A 19,029-nucleotide genomic window follows, 5' to 3' on the forward strand; every position below is an offset into this window, starting at 1 on the left:
GCAGACTCCCGCACACCGCACAGGTGCAGGCTGCTTCTCTGGGTGCCCCTGAGCCTCGGCACAGCATCACGGAGCCACCGTCTCAGCTCCCAGGCCAGGACCCAGGGTGCAGCACCCAGGTATGCTGGGGCATGCACCCCTGTGCAGCAGCCTGCGCCCAGGTCCCAACGCTGAAGGAGGAAGAGTGGCCCTCCTGCCTTCAGAAGACAGGAATTCCCGGGAAGGAACGTGTTGAGGAGAGTGCCTGAATGTCTTCAATGCACAGGAAATTAAAATCTGCTCCCTATGGCTAGAAGAGCACTCCAGTGTTATCTTTGCAGCAGGAAGCTAAGAGTTGAGGCGTGTGTGCATCTGCAGCTTCCTCATCCAGGTACTGAGTGGAATGAAGATTTATTTATTTAATTATTTGAAAGGCAGAGTTCCAGAGAGGCAGAAGCAGAGAGAGAGAGAGAGAGAGAGAGAGAGAGAGAGACTAGAGCTGCGCCAGTCTGAAGCTAGGAGCTTCTTTCTGGTCTCCCATGTGGGTGTAGGGGCCCAAGCACTTGGGCCATCCTCTGCTGCTTTCCTAGGCCATAGCAGAGAGCTGGATCAGAAAAGCAGCTGGGACTTGAACCAGCACAGCAGGTCGAGGCTTAGCCTACTATGCCACAGCCCCGGCTCCCTTTCCTATTCTTATAATAACCTATCCAAGAGTATCCAAACGTTTAGATGGGAACTTACCACTGCTTACTTTGTTACTCGATAATAAAAAAACAATCCAATCAATAAAACGGGCAATGGATTTAAAGAGACATTTTTCCTTAAAAAAAATAAATAAATAAAATGGAGGGCTTCCAGCATCGTGGTAAGCCGCCACCTACAGTGCCGGCATCCCATATGGGTGTGGGTTTCAGTCCTGGCTGCTCCACTTCTGACCCAGCTTCTGCTATTGCGCCTCTGAGAGCAGGGGAGGATGGTCCGAGTCCTTGGGCCCCTGCACCCACCTCGGAGACCTGGAAGAACCTCCTGACTCCTGACTTCAGCCTGGCCCAGCCTCAGTCGTTGAAGTCATTTGGGGAGTGAACCAACAGATGGAAGCTCTCTCTCTCTCTCTGTCCCTCCCTCTCTCATTCTGGAACTCTGCCTTTCAAATAAAATAAAATGAATCTTAAAAAAGGAATGGAAAATAAGCGTTGGTGAGGAGGGAGAGGAAATGGAAGTCCAGGACGCTGCTGGTGGGCATGCGAAACGGCACAGCGGCTGTGGGAAGCAGGACGGGGCTGCTTGGGGAGCTGAACACACGGTGGCCCCTGAATGCAGCAATCCCACTTCTGGGTGCACTGAAGTCAGAAGCTGAACAGCGTGTGTATGAGCACACCGTGTTCACGGCAGTAGTGTTCAGGAAGCTAAAAGGTGGGACAGCCCAAGTGTCCATCCGTGGACACAGGGATCAACAGGATACAGTCTCCGCACCGTGGGACATGATTCAGCTACAACAGGGCACGAAGCTCTGATCCCCGAGACAGCAAGGAGGAGCCTTACAAGCTGCTACACCAGCAAAATATGTCAGGCACAAAAGGAGACAGACTTTATAACGGCACTTGTATGAGGAACCTAAAGTAGTCACCGTCAGAAGTGGATTACAGGCCGGCGCCGCGGCTCACTAGGCTAATCCTCCGCCTTGCGGCGCCGGCACACCGGGTTCTAGTCCCGGTCGGGGCACCGATCCTGTCCCGGTTGCCCCTCTTCCAGGCCAGCTCTCTGCTGTGGCCCGGGAGTGCAGTGGAGGATGGCCCAAGTGCTTGGGCCCTGCACCCCATGGGAGACCAGGAGAAGCACCTGGCTCCTGCCATCGGATCAGCGCGGTGCGCCGGCCGCGGCGCGCCAACCGCGGCGGCCATTGGAGGGTGAACCAATGGCAAAGGAAGACCTTTCTCTCTGTCTCTCTCTCTCTCACTGTCCACTCTGCCTGTCAAAAAAAAAAAAAAAAAAAAAAAGTGGATTACAGGTTGGCAGGGGTGGGGGCAGGCGAGGTGGGGAGGCGCACCTTGGTGTCCACAGAGTTTCAATTTGGGACGACCACAGTGGAATGGCCACACGATGCTGTGCACGTAATTAATGCCACTGAATTCCACGTGCCAAATTGTCAAAATGGCAACTTTTACGTTATCTTTCATCACAATTAAACAGTTAACCTAATATACCAGCGACCTCTGAATGTATAATTTAAACAGATGAATTATACGGTAAGTGAATTATAAGTCAGTAAAGGTGTATTCAAATGCCAGATTTGGTTAATCTACGCTACAAAAAGCCCTTATATTTTTGACATAGATAAAATACCAAGGAAATCAGAAATCCAAAATGGGGTTGTTGGAATCCAACAACCGTGACTCTGACCAGTCTAAGCTGGCAAGAATCTAAGGTTACAAAGCCTCCTTAGCGGGCCGGCGCCGTGGCTCAATAGGCTAATCCTCCACCTGCGGCGCCGGCACCCCGGGTTCTAGTCCCGGTCGGGGCGCCGGATTCTGTCCCGGTTGCCCCTCTTCCAGGCCAGCCCTCTGCTGTGGCCCGGGAGTGCAGTGGAGGATGGCCCAAGTGCTTGGCCCTGCACCCCATGGGAGACCAGGAGAAGCACCTGGCTCCTGGTTTCAGATCAGTGTGGTGCGCCAGCCGCAGCTATTGGAGGGTGAACCAATGGCAAAGGAAGACCTTTCTCTCTGTCTCTCTCTCACTGTCCACTCTGCTTGTCAAAAACAAACAAACAAAAAAAAAACAACAACCCAAAAGCCCCCTTAGCACCACACGCAGCTCAGGTTCTCACTCCGGCTGCAGCTAGGCGCGACAGAGCCGGAGGCACCGTGCTGCTGCCTGTGTGGTGAGGAGGGCGGCCATGTCATCACATAAATGAGCACTGCAATGAAGGAACCCCACAGTTAAAATGACCACACTCTGTGAACTGTAACACACGAATGGAGCCAGAGTTCACCCGACTGCCACGCCAGAGGAAAACCCTGCCTGAGAGCACTTGGGCAGTTTGCACCGGTGCAGTGCGGGCCCAGGAGAGAAAGAGCGAGAGCGAGAGCGAGTGCTTACTGGTTCTGTGAGGGTGCTGTCCTTCTCTAGAAACTGCACGACACAGTAGGCCAGCTGCAAGGAAGCAGAGGAGAGCGTTAGTGCTGCATTTCACATGAACACGGCCCTCGGCAGGGCAAGGGCCTGACGTGACTGCGCTGCTGCCCCCAGGGTAAGCCGCCTGTGGCCTGGTGGGCCCCCAGCAGGGAGGGACCCCAGGACTGATACTCCCTGTTAACTGGCAATAGGAAGCTAAAAACAAACTAGTGAACAGGACGCGTCCTTTAGACCATCGCCTGCACCGTGTCAGACCAGTGTGACAGGTTTCCTGTGGTCCACCTGGAGACCATAATGAACTTGTAATCTAGCAGCTGGGAAAAAACACTGACAACCTGGCTCCATCTTGTATTAACTATTAACTTCTTTCGTACTCTGAACATGGTAACAATCTGGCTGGATGGAAAGATATTCCTAGTCAGTGGCACCCAGAGATGGGAGGTCAAATACAGCCCAGGAAGCCAAAGTCATTAGAACCAATGAAAGGATATACTTCCTGGGATTCATTCCTTGCCACAAACTCAGAGCGGAACAGGTGCCAGGCCGTCTGGAATGCACACTGTGGCGTGCCTGCTAGTGCCAGCCCCGGGACAGCTCAGGGGGCGAAGGTAACGACTGCGCACGAGGCAGGGCCTCCCTCGCCCTTCAGCACGCTGCAGTGAGTGCAGCCTGAGCTCTGCCTGAACTTGAGAGGAAACCAAGCCTCCCAGGTAAATGCAGCGACTCGTCAGTTAGCAACCATAGCTGAGCAATACTTCAGTCAAACTGCAGAGTTCCAGTCCTAAAAATTCCCAGCTTCTTATGGGTGGGTGTCTGGTCTTGTGGTTAAGATGCCTGCATCCCATATCAAAACACGTGAGTCTGACACCTGCCTCTGGCTCCTGACTCCAGCTTCCTGCAAATGCAAACTGTGGGAGGCAGCAATAGTGGCTCAAGCAATTGGGTTTCTTTTTTTAAAGCTTCATTTTATTTTATTTGAATAATAAAATTTAAAATTTTATTATTATAATGAGAGAGAAAGAGAGAGAGAGAGATCGATCTTCCATCTGCTGGTTCAATCCCTAGATGGCTGCAACAGGAGCCAGGAGCTTCATCCAGGTCTCCCACGCAAGTGCAGGGGTGTAAGGACTTGGGCCATTCTCCACTGCCTTCCCAGGCACGTTAACAGGGAGCTGGATTAGAAATGGAGCATAAGGCCGGCGCTACGGCTCAATAGGCTAATCCTCCACCTTGCGGTGCAGGCACACCGGGTTCTAGTCCCAGTTGGGGCGCCGGATTCTATCCCGGTTGCCCCTCTTCCAGGCCAGCTCTCTGCTATGGCCCGGGAGTGCAGTGGAGGATGGCCCAAGTGCTTGGGCCCTGCACCCATGGGAGACCAGGAGAAGCTCCTGGCTTCAGATCAGTGCAGTGTGCCAGCCGCAGCGGCCATTGGAGGGTGAACCAACGGCAAAGGAAGACCTTTCTCTCTCTCTCACTGTCCACTCTGCCTGTCAAAAAAAAAAAAAAAAAAAAAAAAAAAAAAAAAAAAGTGGAGCATCTGGGGCTTGAACTGGTGTCCATATGGGATTTTGGCACTGTGGATGGTAGCTTAACCTGCTGAGCCACAGCGCTGGCCCCAAGTTATTGGATTTCTGCCATCCACTCAAGAGACCTGGATTGACTTCTGGCTCCCATCTTCAGCCCTGGCCACTGCAGGTATTTGGGGAGTGAACAGCAGGTAGTCGCTCTCTTTTTTAGAATTTTTTTCACTTACATTTATTTGAAAGACAGACTTTGACAAAGACAGATACATACACAGACACATAGAGGCAGAGGGGAGAGGGATGGAGGAAGGGATCAACCTTCCATTTGGTTCACTCCCCCAATGCCTACGACAGCCAGTGCTGGGCCAGGGTGTGGCACCGTCGGGGTCCCCCATGTGAGTGGCAGGAACGCTAGTGCTCCAGCTATGCTCCTCCCAGGGTCAACATCAGCAAGAAGCTGGAGTTGCAAGTGGTGCTGGGACTTGAACCCAGGCACTCCGAGATGGGATGTGGGTGGCCCAAGTGGCACCTTCAGCACTGGCCCCACCCCACATCCACAGGTTTGTTTTTTTAAGATTTATTTATTTATATGAAAGTCAGAGTTACACAGAGAGGAGAGGTAGAGAGAGAAGAGAGGGGGAGACAGAGAGAGGGAGGGAGAGATGGAGAGGTCTTCTATCCGGTGGTTCACTCCCCAGTTGACTGCAACGGCCGGAGATGGGCCGATCTGAAGCCAGGAGCCAGGTGCTCCTTTCAGGTCTCCCATGTAGGTGCAGGGGCCCAAGGACTTGAGCCATCTTCCACTGCTTTTCCAGGGCATAGCTGAGAGCTGGATCAGAAGTGGAGCAGCTGGGACTAGAACCGGCGCCCATATGGGATGCTGGCATTGCAGGTGGTGGCTTTACCTGCTACGTCACAGCGCCGGCCCCAGTCCACAGGTTTTTAAAAAGATGTTTTCCTATGTCATTTAATTTGGCATGGACCTCTCAGATTTTTCTCTAAGGTATTAGGTAATTTTCCTTTGAGAAGTTAAAACTCATTTAAAATTCTGCCTTCTAGAGATTTCTTCTGAAATTAAAGTAAAATTATTTATTTGAAAGGCAGAGAGAGAGAGAGAGAGAGAGACTGAGATTCTTCCATTGCTAGTTCATTCCCTAAATGCCTGCAACAGCCAGGGCTGGGCCCAGAAGAAGTCAGGAGCTGGGACCTCCATCCTGTCTCCCATGTGGGTGGCAGGGGCCCAAACACTGGAGCCATCACCTGCTGCCTCCCAGGGCAGAGCTGGGACTTGACCCCAGGCACTTGGATGAGGATGCGTGTGTCCCCTCAGGTGGTATCTCGACCCCTGTGCCAAATGCCCTCCCCTCTGAACTCCGTAAAAGGAACCTTGCTTTACCTTCTTATCCTTCCAATTACTGCCAGAGCTTCGTTACCAAAGTCAACCACGTAACACGAAACACACCCTTCTAGGCTGCAGCAGCTGGTTCCCCGGCCCGCCCTCACCTGGGGGTGGTAGACACTCAGAGACTTCACTTTGTGCAAAGGTAACAACACCTTCAGTAAGAAAATCTTGTGCTCTTCTTTGAGTGGTAAGGCAAATCCATTAATTATACTGCAAAAAATAAAAAAGGATTTGAGGTTTGAGTATTTACAAATCGCAGATTACAGCTGGGGTTTTCTCTTAGTTTTGTTTTCCACCTGAGAACCCAGCAGGTGGAATGTTTCAGAGAACCAGCACCTCAGCAGACATGAGGAATGTCCTGCCTTCAGGGAAGCTTAGCCAGGTCGACCTTCTAGCTGCGAGGTCACTTAAACACTGCACTGACAGGGCGATGCTAGAACAGCAGGAGCTCCTGGGGCGTCTCCCACACCCAGCACCCTCCCTGTTCACTGGCCTCCTGGGGGCGTCTCCCCCACACCCAGCACTCTCCCTGTTCACTGGCCTCCTGGGGGCAGCTCCCACACCCAGCACCCTCCCTCGCTCGCTGGCCTCCTGGGGGCAGCTCCCACACCCAGCACCCTCCCTCACTCGCTGGCCTCCTGGGGGCAGCTCCCACACCCAGCACCCTCCCTCACTCGCTGGCCTCCTGGGGCGTCTCCCACACCCAGCACCCTCCCTCGCTCACTGGCCTCCTGGAGGAAGTCAGGCTCGGCACTCCCGCGTGGGCAGTGGAGAATGAGCCGCAGCAGGAGGTGCTGGTTAAGGGTCAAAGCTGTTCCCTTCTGCCAGGGAAGGAAGTCCTACCTGTGAGCTCCAAACTAAAGTTTCTGTCTCAAACTTCTGAGTTTATCCATCAGCAGGCACGGTGGCCCGTCACGGTGACAGGCTGACCAGAACCCCGCTTTTGGGAGAAGGCGGAGTGGCACAGTGGCCCTGAGGCCTGCGCCGAGCACTTCTCAGTGCTGCCACTCTGACAGCCACACGCGAGGGAGGTGCAGTCTCCCTGACTTACAGGGGAAGCTTGCCCAAGGTCAGGGAGCTGGGGGCAGCCCCCGAGCCACGCCCAGGACTCTGAGAGAGGACATCTCAGAACCACCAGGCAGCACCGATCCCCGGATGGTGGCGCGTCCCATGAGGAAAGATCCTCCCGACACCGTGGGGAGCCACCTGGCCTCTGCTGCAGGCTCCCCCGCGGCCCAGTTCCTGGGAAGGTCCCGGACAGAAGTGCTCCAAGGGCTCTTGCCATGGAACCCTGTGGAGTTCTGCTCGGGAAACGCAGTTGGAGCTCTAACATAAAATCTATAGGTTGAGTAAAAAAAAAAAAAAAAAAAAAAACCAGCAAAAACTTTACTCGGGTTTAGATGATAAAACTTCTGAAATGCTGTTTTTTTTTTTTTTAAATCTGTTAAGATCAAAGCAACTTGAAATATTTGGATTTACTCAGTATCCTATATGCACAATCCCTTCTCACAGGCTTCTAGTATTAACCTGCTTATGTCACTATTCTTAACACTTCTTGAGGAAGTAATTTCAATGGTGTTTCCATAGAGATGAAGCCAAGGAGAGGGAGGGAGAAGCCACGCACAGGAGCACAGGTGGGGATCTGTCGCGGGGCGAGCTGTGATGCTCTGGTGGCACTCCACAGTTCTCTTCCAGGGAGCAGTGTTCGCTGCCTTGCCCTGCGGAAAGGGGAGCTGGGCTCCAAAGCGCAGCTCCTTCTAGATCCTTGTGGCACACACAGACTCACCTTCCCAGGATTTCCAGTAATTCTGCTATGCCATTGTGATGCTCTGTTTCATAAATAAACCTAGAGAAAACAAAGTGTTGGTCAGAATCAGACACTGACCTGAGAGACGGAGGGGCGGGGGGCTGGGCAGCAGAGCGCACACCTGTATGGGAAGCCCTTTGGGGGCAGCTGCTCACTGGCAGCAGGCGGCCCTGCAGGAACCCAGGTGTCCCCACAGCCTGGAGGGCAGAGGGCTCATTCACCGGCTGCACACCTTTCTCCAGAGCAAGGGCCTCATTTTGAAATGTGTTACACACCTAGAAAAGCATGCCCCCTGCCCGGCTGGCTTTATCAGACCCCCTCCATCACCACACTCCCCTCTACCTGTCCATTTACCGCCCACTGTCCTGCAACCTACTACGTAAGCTGATCTTGCTCAGTTTTGGAGTCCGCCATGTTTAGTACAGTCCCTGCAAAGGATGGACAGTCTCTTCTGAACACATCTTGTCTACTTCTCCACTCACACCCTGCCCTGGGCCCCAGCATCTCCCCCATGTAGCCCTGGCCTGCAGGGAGCTCCTGGGCCCTGCACCCCACCTCCTGTGTAGCCTGTCTCCCTCCAGATGGGACCCTGAGCACAGCGACAAGACTTGTCCCGGATTCTTGGCGCTAGGATTACACACAGCATCTGTCAGGCTTGGAACCCATCTGTTGAATAAACCAAGGACAGGAGACGGAACGGGGACGTGTCGGGAGAAGGAAGATGTGCCCCCTGCAGAGGATTCCCATAGAGACAACGCTCCTGCCTGGCCCGGCTCCCAGAGTGGCTCTAAGCCCACACGGGCAGAGTCACCTGCACAAAGTGAGAGCAGTGTGGGGACAGGTCCCTGCCTATCAGATGGAAGCCGAAGGTGAAGGTCTGGCAAGATTAAACACAATTCACGCTGCCATCTCCTCTTCCTTGTCTGTAACAAATGGACGGGTGCCCTCAAGGTCAAGAGCAGGTCACACACCCAAAGCTGGGAGCTGCTTCTCAAGAAGGGGTCAAAGGAACTGAAGTGGGCAAGGCAGCGTGCGGGGCTGCAGGGCCAGAGCAGGGTGACCGAGGCCCCGCGCCCAGGCACAGGAAGCAGAACCTGCGACAGGAGAATGGGGGTGGAACCCAGGGCCGAGCACGGTGGCGGGACAGTCACAGAGGAGGGGTTCCTGTCGATTCTGCTCTCTGACCTCTTCAGCGTCTCCACTAAGGAGTGCTGTACCTGAGAAAGCTCCACCTGCAGGTTCCCTTTCGCTTCTCTTTTTTATCTGAAATACCTAAAACAGTGCAAGCACAGAGAGCCACATCTCTGCTCCAGCACGCCGCCAGCCCCTCCACAGGCCCGGGGCTCCTGTGGTCACCCCCTCGGCTGTAACCTCTAAGGGCGGTGCTTAGCCACAAGCTGGGTACCGTCCATCCCATTCCTCCCTGCTAGTGTGCTGTGTGCCCCACACAGAGGCGGAGCCTGACTCCCCTCCCTTTGAATCCGACTGTTCTGTGAGCGGCTCTGACCAAGACCAGTTCTGGTCGGCTCCCTCCCTTCCCTCCTGGAAGCAGCTGTGGGCCTGGAAATTGCTGAGTGAGCCCTGCCCCCAGCGGGAGGCAGCCCAGGCAGGTCCCAGGCTCTGCAGAGCCCCTCCCTCAGCAGGGAGCAGCCCGGTGAGCCCTGTGCCTTCCACTGCTCGCCAGGGCAGGCAGCACTGTTTAACTGGCATCTCAACAGCCAACCAGAATGAACGACTAGTTATAAATAGGAACTTTTACATTAACCTTTTCAGAAAGTTGAACCCAATCTGTCTGAAGCACTTTCTTCCCAACTTGGTGTAGCTGCAAGACACAGCTCAACACGGTGCAGCTGAACACAGGGCCCAGCTCGCCTTCCTTTTTCCCATGGAATGAGGAAGGTGTGGCATTGATGATAGCTCAGACCAATTACGGAACCCAAGCAAAACGCTTGGTTTTGACTGCATATATTAAGATAATTGAAAGAAAGATTAAAAAAAAAAAAACAAAACCCAAACCCCCAAGCCCAGAAAAAAACCACATTGTGGTATCAAGCCTTGAGCGACAGCTGAAGTAAACCGCGTGTAGTCATAACTAGTTAGGTATTCCTACAGCTGTTAAACTAGGTTCCTGAAGGTGTGGCACGTTTTCTAGCTCTTTCAAGCAAGTGCTCAACGGCTGTGTGATTTCCCCGTCTACAAATCCTACTAGGGCCGAGAAAGCAGGAGCACTGGGTACTGTTTCAGTTCAGGCCTAAAAGACTGGAATTTAAGTTCAATTGTACCTATCCATGTTCGTAAATGACACGTTCTGCGAGGTAAGTACACCAGCCAAATACGACCTCGCAGAGCAGGAGAACATGATACAAGAAACAGGAACACAATGCCCAGGAGGCTGATGTCACGGATCCCAGCTGGCTGTGGGCTCGGCTGCGGAAACCGACGGTGGGGATGCAGCAGGCGTTCAAGGTGGAGCCGCACAGCAGATCTCACGGGAGAAGGCCTGGGAGTGGAGCTGGAGCCTCGAGGCTGTTGGACAGTGCGAGGTGGGAGGGGGGCTTCTGCACAGCCTGCCGACCAGGCTGGGATGGCACCGATGAAATGGGATGCACTCAGAGGGCTGCTGGTCTCGGCGGTGTGGATGATCCACCGCCCTCCGCCTCAGCTCCCTGTTTGCTCTTCCCCGGCAGGAGGATCTGCCTGACCTGCGTGTTTGCTGTGGCGGATACCTGGGCCTTGTCCAGGCGATGCCCTGGCCCTGCAGCTTCTCGTCCTCATGTCACAGAGCGACGGTGCCACTCTTGTCCCCGCCACTGCTAGGAGCTATCACTGCCGTGAGCCATCCTGGAGTCACGTGCTGCGAGAGGCGAGCTGACCTGAGAAGCCAACATGTGCAGAATCCACTGCTCATTCAGGAACTGCTCCAGGGGCAAAGGCAGCAGCAGATGGCAGACGTCGGTGGGTCAGAGACGTTCGGACTGCAAGGATCCACGAGGCTGGGGAGTCACGTGAGCCCTGCACTTGGCATGCTAGAAGCATTTCTCCGTGAGCTTCAGGGCTGCGCCAGGACATCTACAACCACTGCGTGGGCTCCCGCAGGCCCAGGGACAGCCATGTGGCCTGTGCCCCCTGCAGCTTCCGCAGGTCTCCTTTCCCAGGTGCAGGGCAGGAGCCTCCAGACCTCTCACTTGCATGCACAGACCTTCTGAGGCTTCCTGGAGACCAATGATGTCACACCTCATCCCCACCTGGACAACGGTGACGTCACACCCCATCCCTTCCTGGATAACGATGGCTTCACACCTCACCCCTCCCTGGACAACGATGGCTTCACACCTCACCCCTCCCTGGACAACGATGGCTTCACACCCCATCCCTTCCTGGACAACGATGACGTCACACCCCATCCCCACCTGGACAATGATGGCTTCACACCCCATCCCCACCTGGACAACGATGGCTTCACACCGCACCCCTCCCTGGACAACGATGGCTTCACACCGCACCCCTCCCTGGACAACGATGGCTTCACACCCCATCCCCACCTGGACAATGATGGCTTCACACCTCACCCCTCCCTGAACAACGATGGCTTCACACCCCATCCCCACCTGGACAATGATGGCTTCACACCCCATCCCCACCTGGACAATGATGGCTTCACACCCCATCCCCACCTGGACAATGATGGCTTCACACCTCAACCCTACATGGACAACGATGGCTTCACACCTCAACCCTACATGGACAACGATGGCTTCACACCGCACCCCTCCCTGGACAACGATGGCTTCACACCCCATCCCCACCTGGACAACGATGGCTTCACACCCCAACCCTTCCTTTGCTTGCTGACGAGGCAACCCACAAGGGGAGGAATCTGCACGTCCACCCATCCATTCCAACTGGACACTCCAGTAAAAATGGAAACAAAGGCAGGACAAGGGTGAGGCACTGGGGGAGTGGAGTGGCTCTGGAGGGTGTCCTGGTGGCTGCAGTAGAGGGGCGGACATTGGGGGTGGCCGTGCAGGGTCACACATGGACTTACCTATAAAATATATTATTAATCTGTTTTCTGATGTAAGCTCTCAAGCCTAAGAACTTCCCATAGATTCTGTGAAGGGTGGTTTTCAGAAAATCTCTCTCCCGAGGATCTTCACTGTCAAAGAGTTCTAGAAGCTTCAAAAAGAAAGAGACACTTAGGGACCTGGCGCTACTGTGCCACAGGCCGGGGATCTTGTGGTTTCTGTGGATTCGTACCTTACCTGCAACACAAACTTCTGATCAATATATTTCTTCGCTATATTAGGTTGGAAATCTGGAGATTCTAAAAATCTTAAGAAAAATTCATAAACAAGCTAGGAGAAAAAAAAAAAACAGCAAGTCAAATGGCACAGCATTTTCTTAGCCAGAGAAGAAAACGCACCAGGAGTTGAAGCTTTATTTGCCTGCACATAGCCTTTCTAAAAAAAGCCACATAGCTGTAGAATCGATGTGAAACCACATGGCTTACTTTAATTGTAATTGATGGTAATTATTTTATTTAGTAAGAACTACAGACTGAACCCTCAAATGGTCGATGTCACTGATGCTTGAATCACACTGTTGTGAGCCCAGGTGCAGCGGCCAACCCCAGGGAGGGGTTGGTAGCCCACCCACTGTGAGGGCCCTGAGACACAGACACCGACCCATCGCCGAGGGGCCCGTGTGCAGGGAATGTCCGGCTCCCTCCCACGATGCCGCTCTCCCAGTGTGTGCCGCTGTCATGTTCCTTCCTGTGTTTCCCACCTCGACTTCCTGCTCCACAGTGAGCCCACTCCCTCCAGCAGGCCTGGCACGTGCTCTGCCAACGCTGGCCATGGTACCTCCTGACTTATCTGCCTCTCACCTTCCAACTGCCCTGAGACAGGTGCTGCTCAGCACAAGAGCTTAACCCCGCCTACTGAGAACGGAGACAATGTCTGCACAGTCCTCTAGGCCCAAACCCAGTGGCTGTCATCAAAGTGGCCACTTGCAGTGAAAACACAGCGACAGCCCCCACTTCGGTCATTTACGTAAAATGTGAGAACACCGCACTCCCTCCCCCAACGTTCCCTGTCCCGCTAAAATATTTCTGTTGTATTCACAGGTTTGCAAGGTCTGCGGCACCAAAGATCCACTGGTGGCAGCTGATGTGCAGTCCGGCCTCACACCTGCTCTGCAGACCCCCAGGAGCATGCACGCACAGCCGCACACCCGAGCCCAGTACCTGCAGGTGCGGCCAGGCCGCTTCTAACGTTGGCTCATCTTCCTCGGGGTCAAACTCTGCTCCCGTGGGATTGGAGGAAGGTGGTAATGTTCGAAACATGTTAACTGCAAACTAAAATCCACAAAATCTAAAATTATCATCAGGACGTTAGACATATTTACAGAGAGCATTTTTAAAAAGGTTCAAGTAATTCTTTGTATTTTTTGAATTTTTATCTATTTGAAAAGGACAGAGGCAGAGAGCTATGGAAAGATCTTTAATCCACTGATTTACTCCCCAAATGCCGGCAGCAGCCAGTACATAGCCAGGCTGAAGCCAGGGACCTGGAGCTCAGTCTAGTCTTTCAGGTGGGGGGCAGAGACTTGAGCACTTAATCCATCACCTGCTGCCTCCCATGGTGCAGGAAGCAGGAAGCTGGGACTGGAAGTGGAGCAGGACTCAAACCCAGGCACTGGGAGAGAGAAAGAAGAAAGAGATCTGCTGGTTCACTTCCTAAATAGATGCAATGGCCAGGGCTGGGCAGGACAAAGGCAGGAGCCAGGAACTCCATTCGGGCCTCCCAAGTGGGTGGCGAGGGTCCAAGCACTTCTGCTGCCTCCCCAGGTGCATTAGCGGGGAACAGTATCAGGAGCAGAGAAGCCAGGAATTGAATCGGCATGCCAGCACCGGCGTCACAAGTGGTGGTTCAGCCTGCTGTGCCACATCAACCCCCTGCACATATCTTTTTTAAAATAGAAAACAATCATTTGTTTGCAAGTTGTATGCCTAGAAACAGAGGCAAGAGATAGAAGACTGTCACAGCTGGGCCATCAGAAATAAAAAACAAAAACATAAATGAACAGCAATAACCTCTCCACCAATGAGTACAGAACATCATAGATGGAGAGAGGGAGAGGGAGAGAGAGGGAGGGAGGGAGCGAGAGAGAGAGAGATCTTCCATCTGCTGGTTTATTCCCCAAATGACCAGGACTGGGCCAGGCCAAAGCCAGGAGCTTCTTCCAGATCTCCCATGAGAACAGGGACCCAAGCACTTGGGCCATCCTCTGCTGCTTTTCCAGGCCTTTCTCGGGGGCTGGATCAGAAGTGGAGCAGCCAGGAATTGAACCGGTGTCCATATTGGCTACTGGCAATGCAGGTGGCGGCTTCACCCCCATGCCACTACACCACAACGCTCACCACCTCCCACCACAAGAATTTTAAAGAGGAAAAAACTGTCCCTCTCCTCATCTGTCGTGTGCTCAAATCTGCTTGCATGGCGCCAGAGCTCAGGTGCCATCATGGAGAACATGAAGTCCACACTGCACACTGCTGACCTCAGCACCCACCATGGTGCCTGGCACCTAGAGTGATGGGTTCTTGGAGAAGAGTACACGCAGCCACCTTACTAACTGCAGCTCAGTTATGCCTGATTAACCTGCTAAACCCCTGCTGTAGAGCCACTGCGGTCCTAACTGGCTCTCTACTTGTAAATGCTGCACATCTTCTTTGCAATATTTGTCTCAAATACAACTGGATGGCTGGAGCTCTGAGTATCCGCCTCCTGGCCTCATGCCCCAGGGCCTGCCTGGTGCAGACAGAGTGCCCAGTGAGTACAGAGGCTGAGAAAGTGGAGCCTTCCTTCTCATGAATGAACCTGCAATGCTCCTTCCTCCACAGCCAGCAACGCTTCCAGAGAATGCCCTTCTACCAGAATCTATGTGTAAGGATCACATCTAAAATCCTCAATTTAAGTAACTTGCTCTTTTTATGATCTATTCAATTTTGTTCTTACATAACAGTTAAAGATATGGAAATAAGAACTTAAAAATTTCTGTAGAATACTTAATAAAAGAAATATAGTCTCAACTTTTCAAACTGAATAATTTTCATGACTATTTCATAACTAAATGCACAATGCCATTTTATTTCAGGTAACCACGAAAGCATGATAATCACCAGTACCTATGTATATATGTTTATTTCAAAAAATTTTTTCAGTTTAAGAATAGAAATTTATGTATATACAACAATAATTTGTGGTATTTATAAATTCAATTAGTGTCCTTTAATGACAACATCAGAGTGGGGCCAGCGCTGTGCAGAGGGGATATAGCCACCGTCTGCAGTGCCAGCATCCCACATGGGCACTGGTTCAAGTTCCGGCTGTTCCACTTCCGATCCAGCTCTCTGCTGTGGCCTGGGAAAGCAGAGGAAGATGGCCCAAGTGCTTGGGCCCCTGCACCCATGTGGGAGACCCGGAAGAAGCTCCTGGCTCCTGGCTTTGGATTGGCACAGTTCTGGCTGTTGTGGCCAGCTGGGGGAGTGAGCCAGTGGATGGAAGACCTCTCTCTTTCTCTCTCTGCCTCTCTGTAATTCTGCCTTTCAAATAAATAAATCTTTTTTTTTTTTTAAAGATAACATTAGATTTGGAAGCTTCTGTTATTTAATTTGGGGGGGGGGCAGTGCTGTGGTGTAGCAGGTTATGCCACCCTCTGCAGTGCCAGCATCTCATATGGGCACTGGTTCGATTCCCAGTTGCTCCACTTCTGACCCAGCTCCCTGCTAATGGCCTGGGAAAGTAGAAGAAAATGGCCCAAGTGCTTGGCCCCTGCACCAAGTGGGAGACCTAGGAGCTCCTAGCTCCTGGCTTCTGATTGGAACAGCCCTTTGCGGTCATTTGGGGAGTGAACCAGTGGATGGAAGATCTCTCTGTCTCTCCCTCTTTATGTAGCTCTGCCTTTCAAATAAAAATGAATAAATCTTTTTTTAAAAAGTTATTTACTTTGGGACAAAGATTAGTTTTACATAGATTCTGAATGACGTATTCTGAAGATTTTATTATGAAAAATATTAATGCAAACAAGTTTAAAGAATTTTATGGTGACTATTAACTAGACCTTACCATTAACATTCTTACATATTTGCTTAATTGCATATTTTTATTTATTTATATTTTTTGCAGTAAAACGTGAGAAAGTTTAGGAATGCTTAAAAGAGCAAAACAATATACTCAAGCATTCCACATGGAGAAGGGGCTGGCGTTACGGCACAGCAGGTTAACACACTTATGCCACCGGCATTCTATACAGGAGTTCTGGCTTGAGTCCTGGTTGTTGTTCCTCTGATCCAGCTCCCTGCTAATGTGTCTGGGAAAGCAGTGGGAGATGTAGTGCTTGGCCCTGCACCCACATGGGAGACCTGGATAGAGCATCGGGCTCCTGGCCTGGCCCAGCCCTGGCTGTTGTGGACATCTGGGAGGGTGAACCAGCAGATGGAAGATCTCTGTCTCTCCCTCTCACTTTGATGCTCTGCCTCTCAAATAAGTAAATAAATAAATCTTTATAAAAATTGGTGAGAATGGCAGACTTCTCATCAGAAACACTACAAGCAATATACCAGGTAAGCATAATTTTTAAAGGATAAAACTGCTGGCATGGGATTCTATGTCCAGCAAGAAGCACGTCTTCCATCACTGAAGACGAAAGGCCTTTTTAGATAATGAAAGCACGAATAATTCACCACTGGTACCTTCACACTAGAAGAATCACCACATGAAGTCCTTCAAGCCGAAGGAAATGGATACTGGATCCTCTGGTTCTGCCCAGTGGATGGAGGATCACTGAGAATGGCAACTCTCGGGGCCAGTGCAGCACCTGCATCTCATGTGGGTGCCGGTTCTAGTCCCGGCTGCTCCTCTTCCAATCCAGCTCTCTGCTATGGCTGGGAAAGCAGTGGAAGATGGTCCAGGTCCTTGAGCCCCTGTACCCACATGGGAGACCAGGAAGAGGCTCCTGGCTCCTGGTTTCAGATTGGCATAGCTCCGGCTGTTATGGCCATTTGGAGAGTGAACCAATGGAAGGAAGACCTTTCTCTCTCTCTCTCTCTTTTTTTTTGACAGGCAGAGTGGACAGTGAGAGAGAGACAGAGAGAAAGGTCTTCCTTTGCTGTTGGTTCACCCTCCAATGGCCGCCGCGGCCAGTGCTTCTCCTGGTCTCCCATGCGGGTGCAGGGCCCAAGGACTTGGGCCATCCTCCACTGCACTCCCAGGCCACAGCAGAGAGCTGGTTTGGAAGAGGGGCAACCAGGACAGAATCCTGGTGCCCCGACCGGGACTAGAACCCAGTGTGCTGGCGCCGCAGGCGGAGGATTAGCCTATTGAGCCGTAGCACCGGCCCTCTCTCTCTCTCACTGTCTGTAAGTCTACCTCTCAAATAGATAAATAAAATCTTTAGGAAAAAAAAAAAAAAGAAAATGGCAACTCTCTTGATGAATATAAAGCAATTATTTAAATCTCTTTGAAAATTAGTGATGAAAACAAAGATAATAATACACTGCGGGGTTTATAACATGAAGAAAAAAATCCATGACAACAAAAGCAGGAATGCCAGGAAGAAAGAAACGGAGTACAACGCCGGGCAGTCCTTCTACTCTACTGAGTGGAACTGCCATTGCCACTTGTAGGTAGAGTGATCATCACAAGTCAAGGACACATTCTAGAAAAACTGCGTAAAAAATGAAATCCAAGCACTAAACAGTTACAAAGTCAAAAAAGAACAGAATCATAAAAAGTACTCAACTGACCCAAAATAAAGCAGAAGAGGAGGGAAGGTGAACAAAGACCAAAGGAGATCAACAGAAAGAAACAGCAATAAGTTGGTAAAGGTTTAAACCTGACTATATCAAGAAACACTAAAAATAAATGTCTGATTAACCAATCAAAAGGAAGACACTGTCTGAATGGATAAAAAGCAAGATCCAACCATATCCTGCCTACAATGAGCCCATTTCAACTCTAAAGATACAAATTGGTCCAAAGTAAAGCAAAAGGAAAAGACATGGCATCCGCACTAGTCAGCAGAGCAGCAATGGCTCCATTGACATCAAGCAAGCGGACTGCAGAGCAGATGTGGTTACCGGGGATAGAGGGGGTTTACTGTAGGATAAATGAGTCAGCTCAACTAGGACACACACTGAACATCTCTGCACCAAATAACACAAGGCAGAACTGCAAGAAAAAAAATGACAACAATTACAAAAGGCAAATAAACAAAAGGTCCTATTTAAAATGGCACAAAAAGTTAAACACTAATGTACGAGCCTAAAAAAGTATGGAAAACGTCTATACGCTGAGAAGCACAAAAGGAGGAAGCCCCAAACGGGTGGATACATCATATTCGGACTGAAAGGCTCAGACTGTTAGGATGCTAATTCTTTCCAAATCTACATATTCAGTGGAATTCTCACCAAAACCCCTGAAAAATATTTTATAGATGATAACCCAGTTTCATCTGGGTCTCCCACGTGGGTGCAAGGGCCCAAGCACTTGGGCCGTCCTCTGTTTTTTCTCAGGAACATTAGCAGGGAGCTGGATCAAAAGTGGAGCAGCCGGAACTCGAACAGTGCCCATATGGATGCCCGTGCTGCAGATGGTGGCTTAGCCTGCTGTGCCACAGCGTTGGCCCCTATTTCATCTTTGTACAGCTATTTATTTGAAAATAAGAGTGCACATGCATGTGTGAGAGGGACAGACTATTGACTGGTTCACTCACTCCCCAGATGGCCACAATGGCTGGGGGTGGGTCAGGCAGAAGTCAGGAGCCAGGAGCTTCTTCCAGTTCTCCCATGTGGCTACATGGGCCATCTTTTGCTGCTTTCCCCGGACCATTAGTAGGGAGCTGGATCAGAAGTGGAGCAGCCAGGACTCAAACCAGAGCCCATATGGGATGCTGGTGCTGCAGAGGGCAGCTTAACCTACTGTGTGCCCCAACACTGGCCCCAGGATTTATTCTTCTGTATCTGAAAGGCAGGGTGACAGAGAGAAAAGCAAACACACACACAAAATCTTCCATCCACTGGTTCATTCCTCAAATGGCAGCAATGCCTTGGCCCAGCTGAAGCAAGGAGCCTGGAACTTCATCAGGGTCTCCCATGTGGGTGGCAGAGGCCCAAGTGCTTGGGCCAT

General features: G+C 51.6%; 1 protein-coding gene across 9 annotated transcripts in view; it reads right to left on the reverse strand.

Moving 5' to 3' along the window:
- The window catches only part of PPP2R5C (protein phosphatase 2 regulatory subunit B'gamma), a 155,825-nt gene that overhangs the window by 23,582 nt on the left and 113,214 nt on the right, over positions 1-19,029 (reverse strand). For 8 of the 9 annotated variants that reach the window (XM_062181773.1, XM_062181777.1, XM_062181781.1 and 5 more), the window contains 6 exons: positions 13,089-13,199; positions 12,106-12,198; positions 11,889-12,019; positions 7,823-7,882; positions 6,138-6,246; positions 3,076-3,129 (listed from right to left, as the gene is read on the reverse strand). In XM_062181773.1, coding sequence (XP_062037757.1) covers positions 3,076-3,129; positions 6,138-6,246; positions 7,823-7,882; positions 11,889-12,019; positions 12,106-12,198; positions 13,089-13,199 — 558 coding nt within the window. The remainder of the gene's footprint in view (positions 1-3,075; positions 3,130-6,137; positions 6,247-7,822; positions 7,883-11,888; positions 12,020-12,105; positions 12,199-13,088; positions 13,200-19,029) is intronic. The other variant, XM_062181774.1, reaches the window with a different exon arrangement.

Source organism: Lepus europaeus, chromosome 22, assembly GCF_033115175.1.
Source record: "Lepus europaeus isolate LE1 chromosome 22, mLepTim1.pri, whole genome shotgun sequence".
Taxonomy (NCBI): Eukaryota; Metazoa; Chordata; class Mammalia; order Lagomorpha; family Leporidae; genus Lepus; species Lepus europaeus.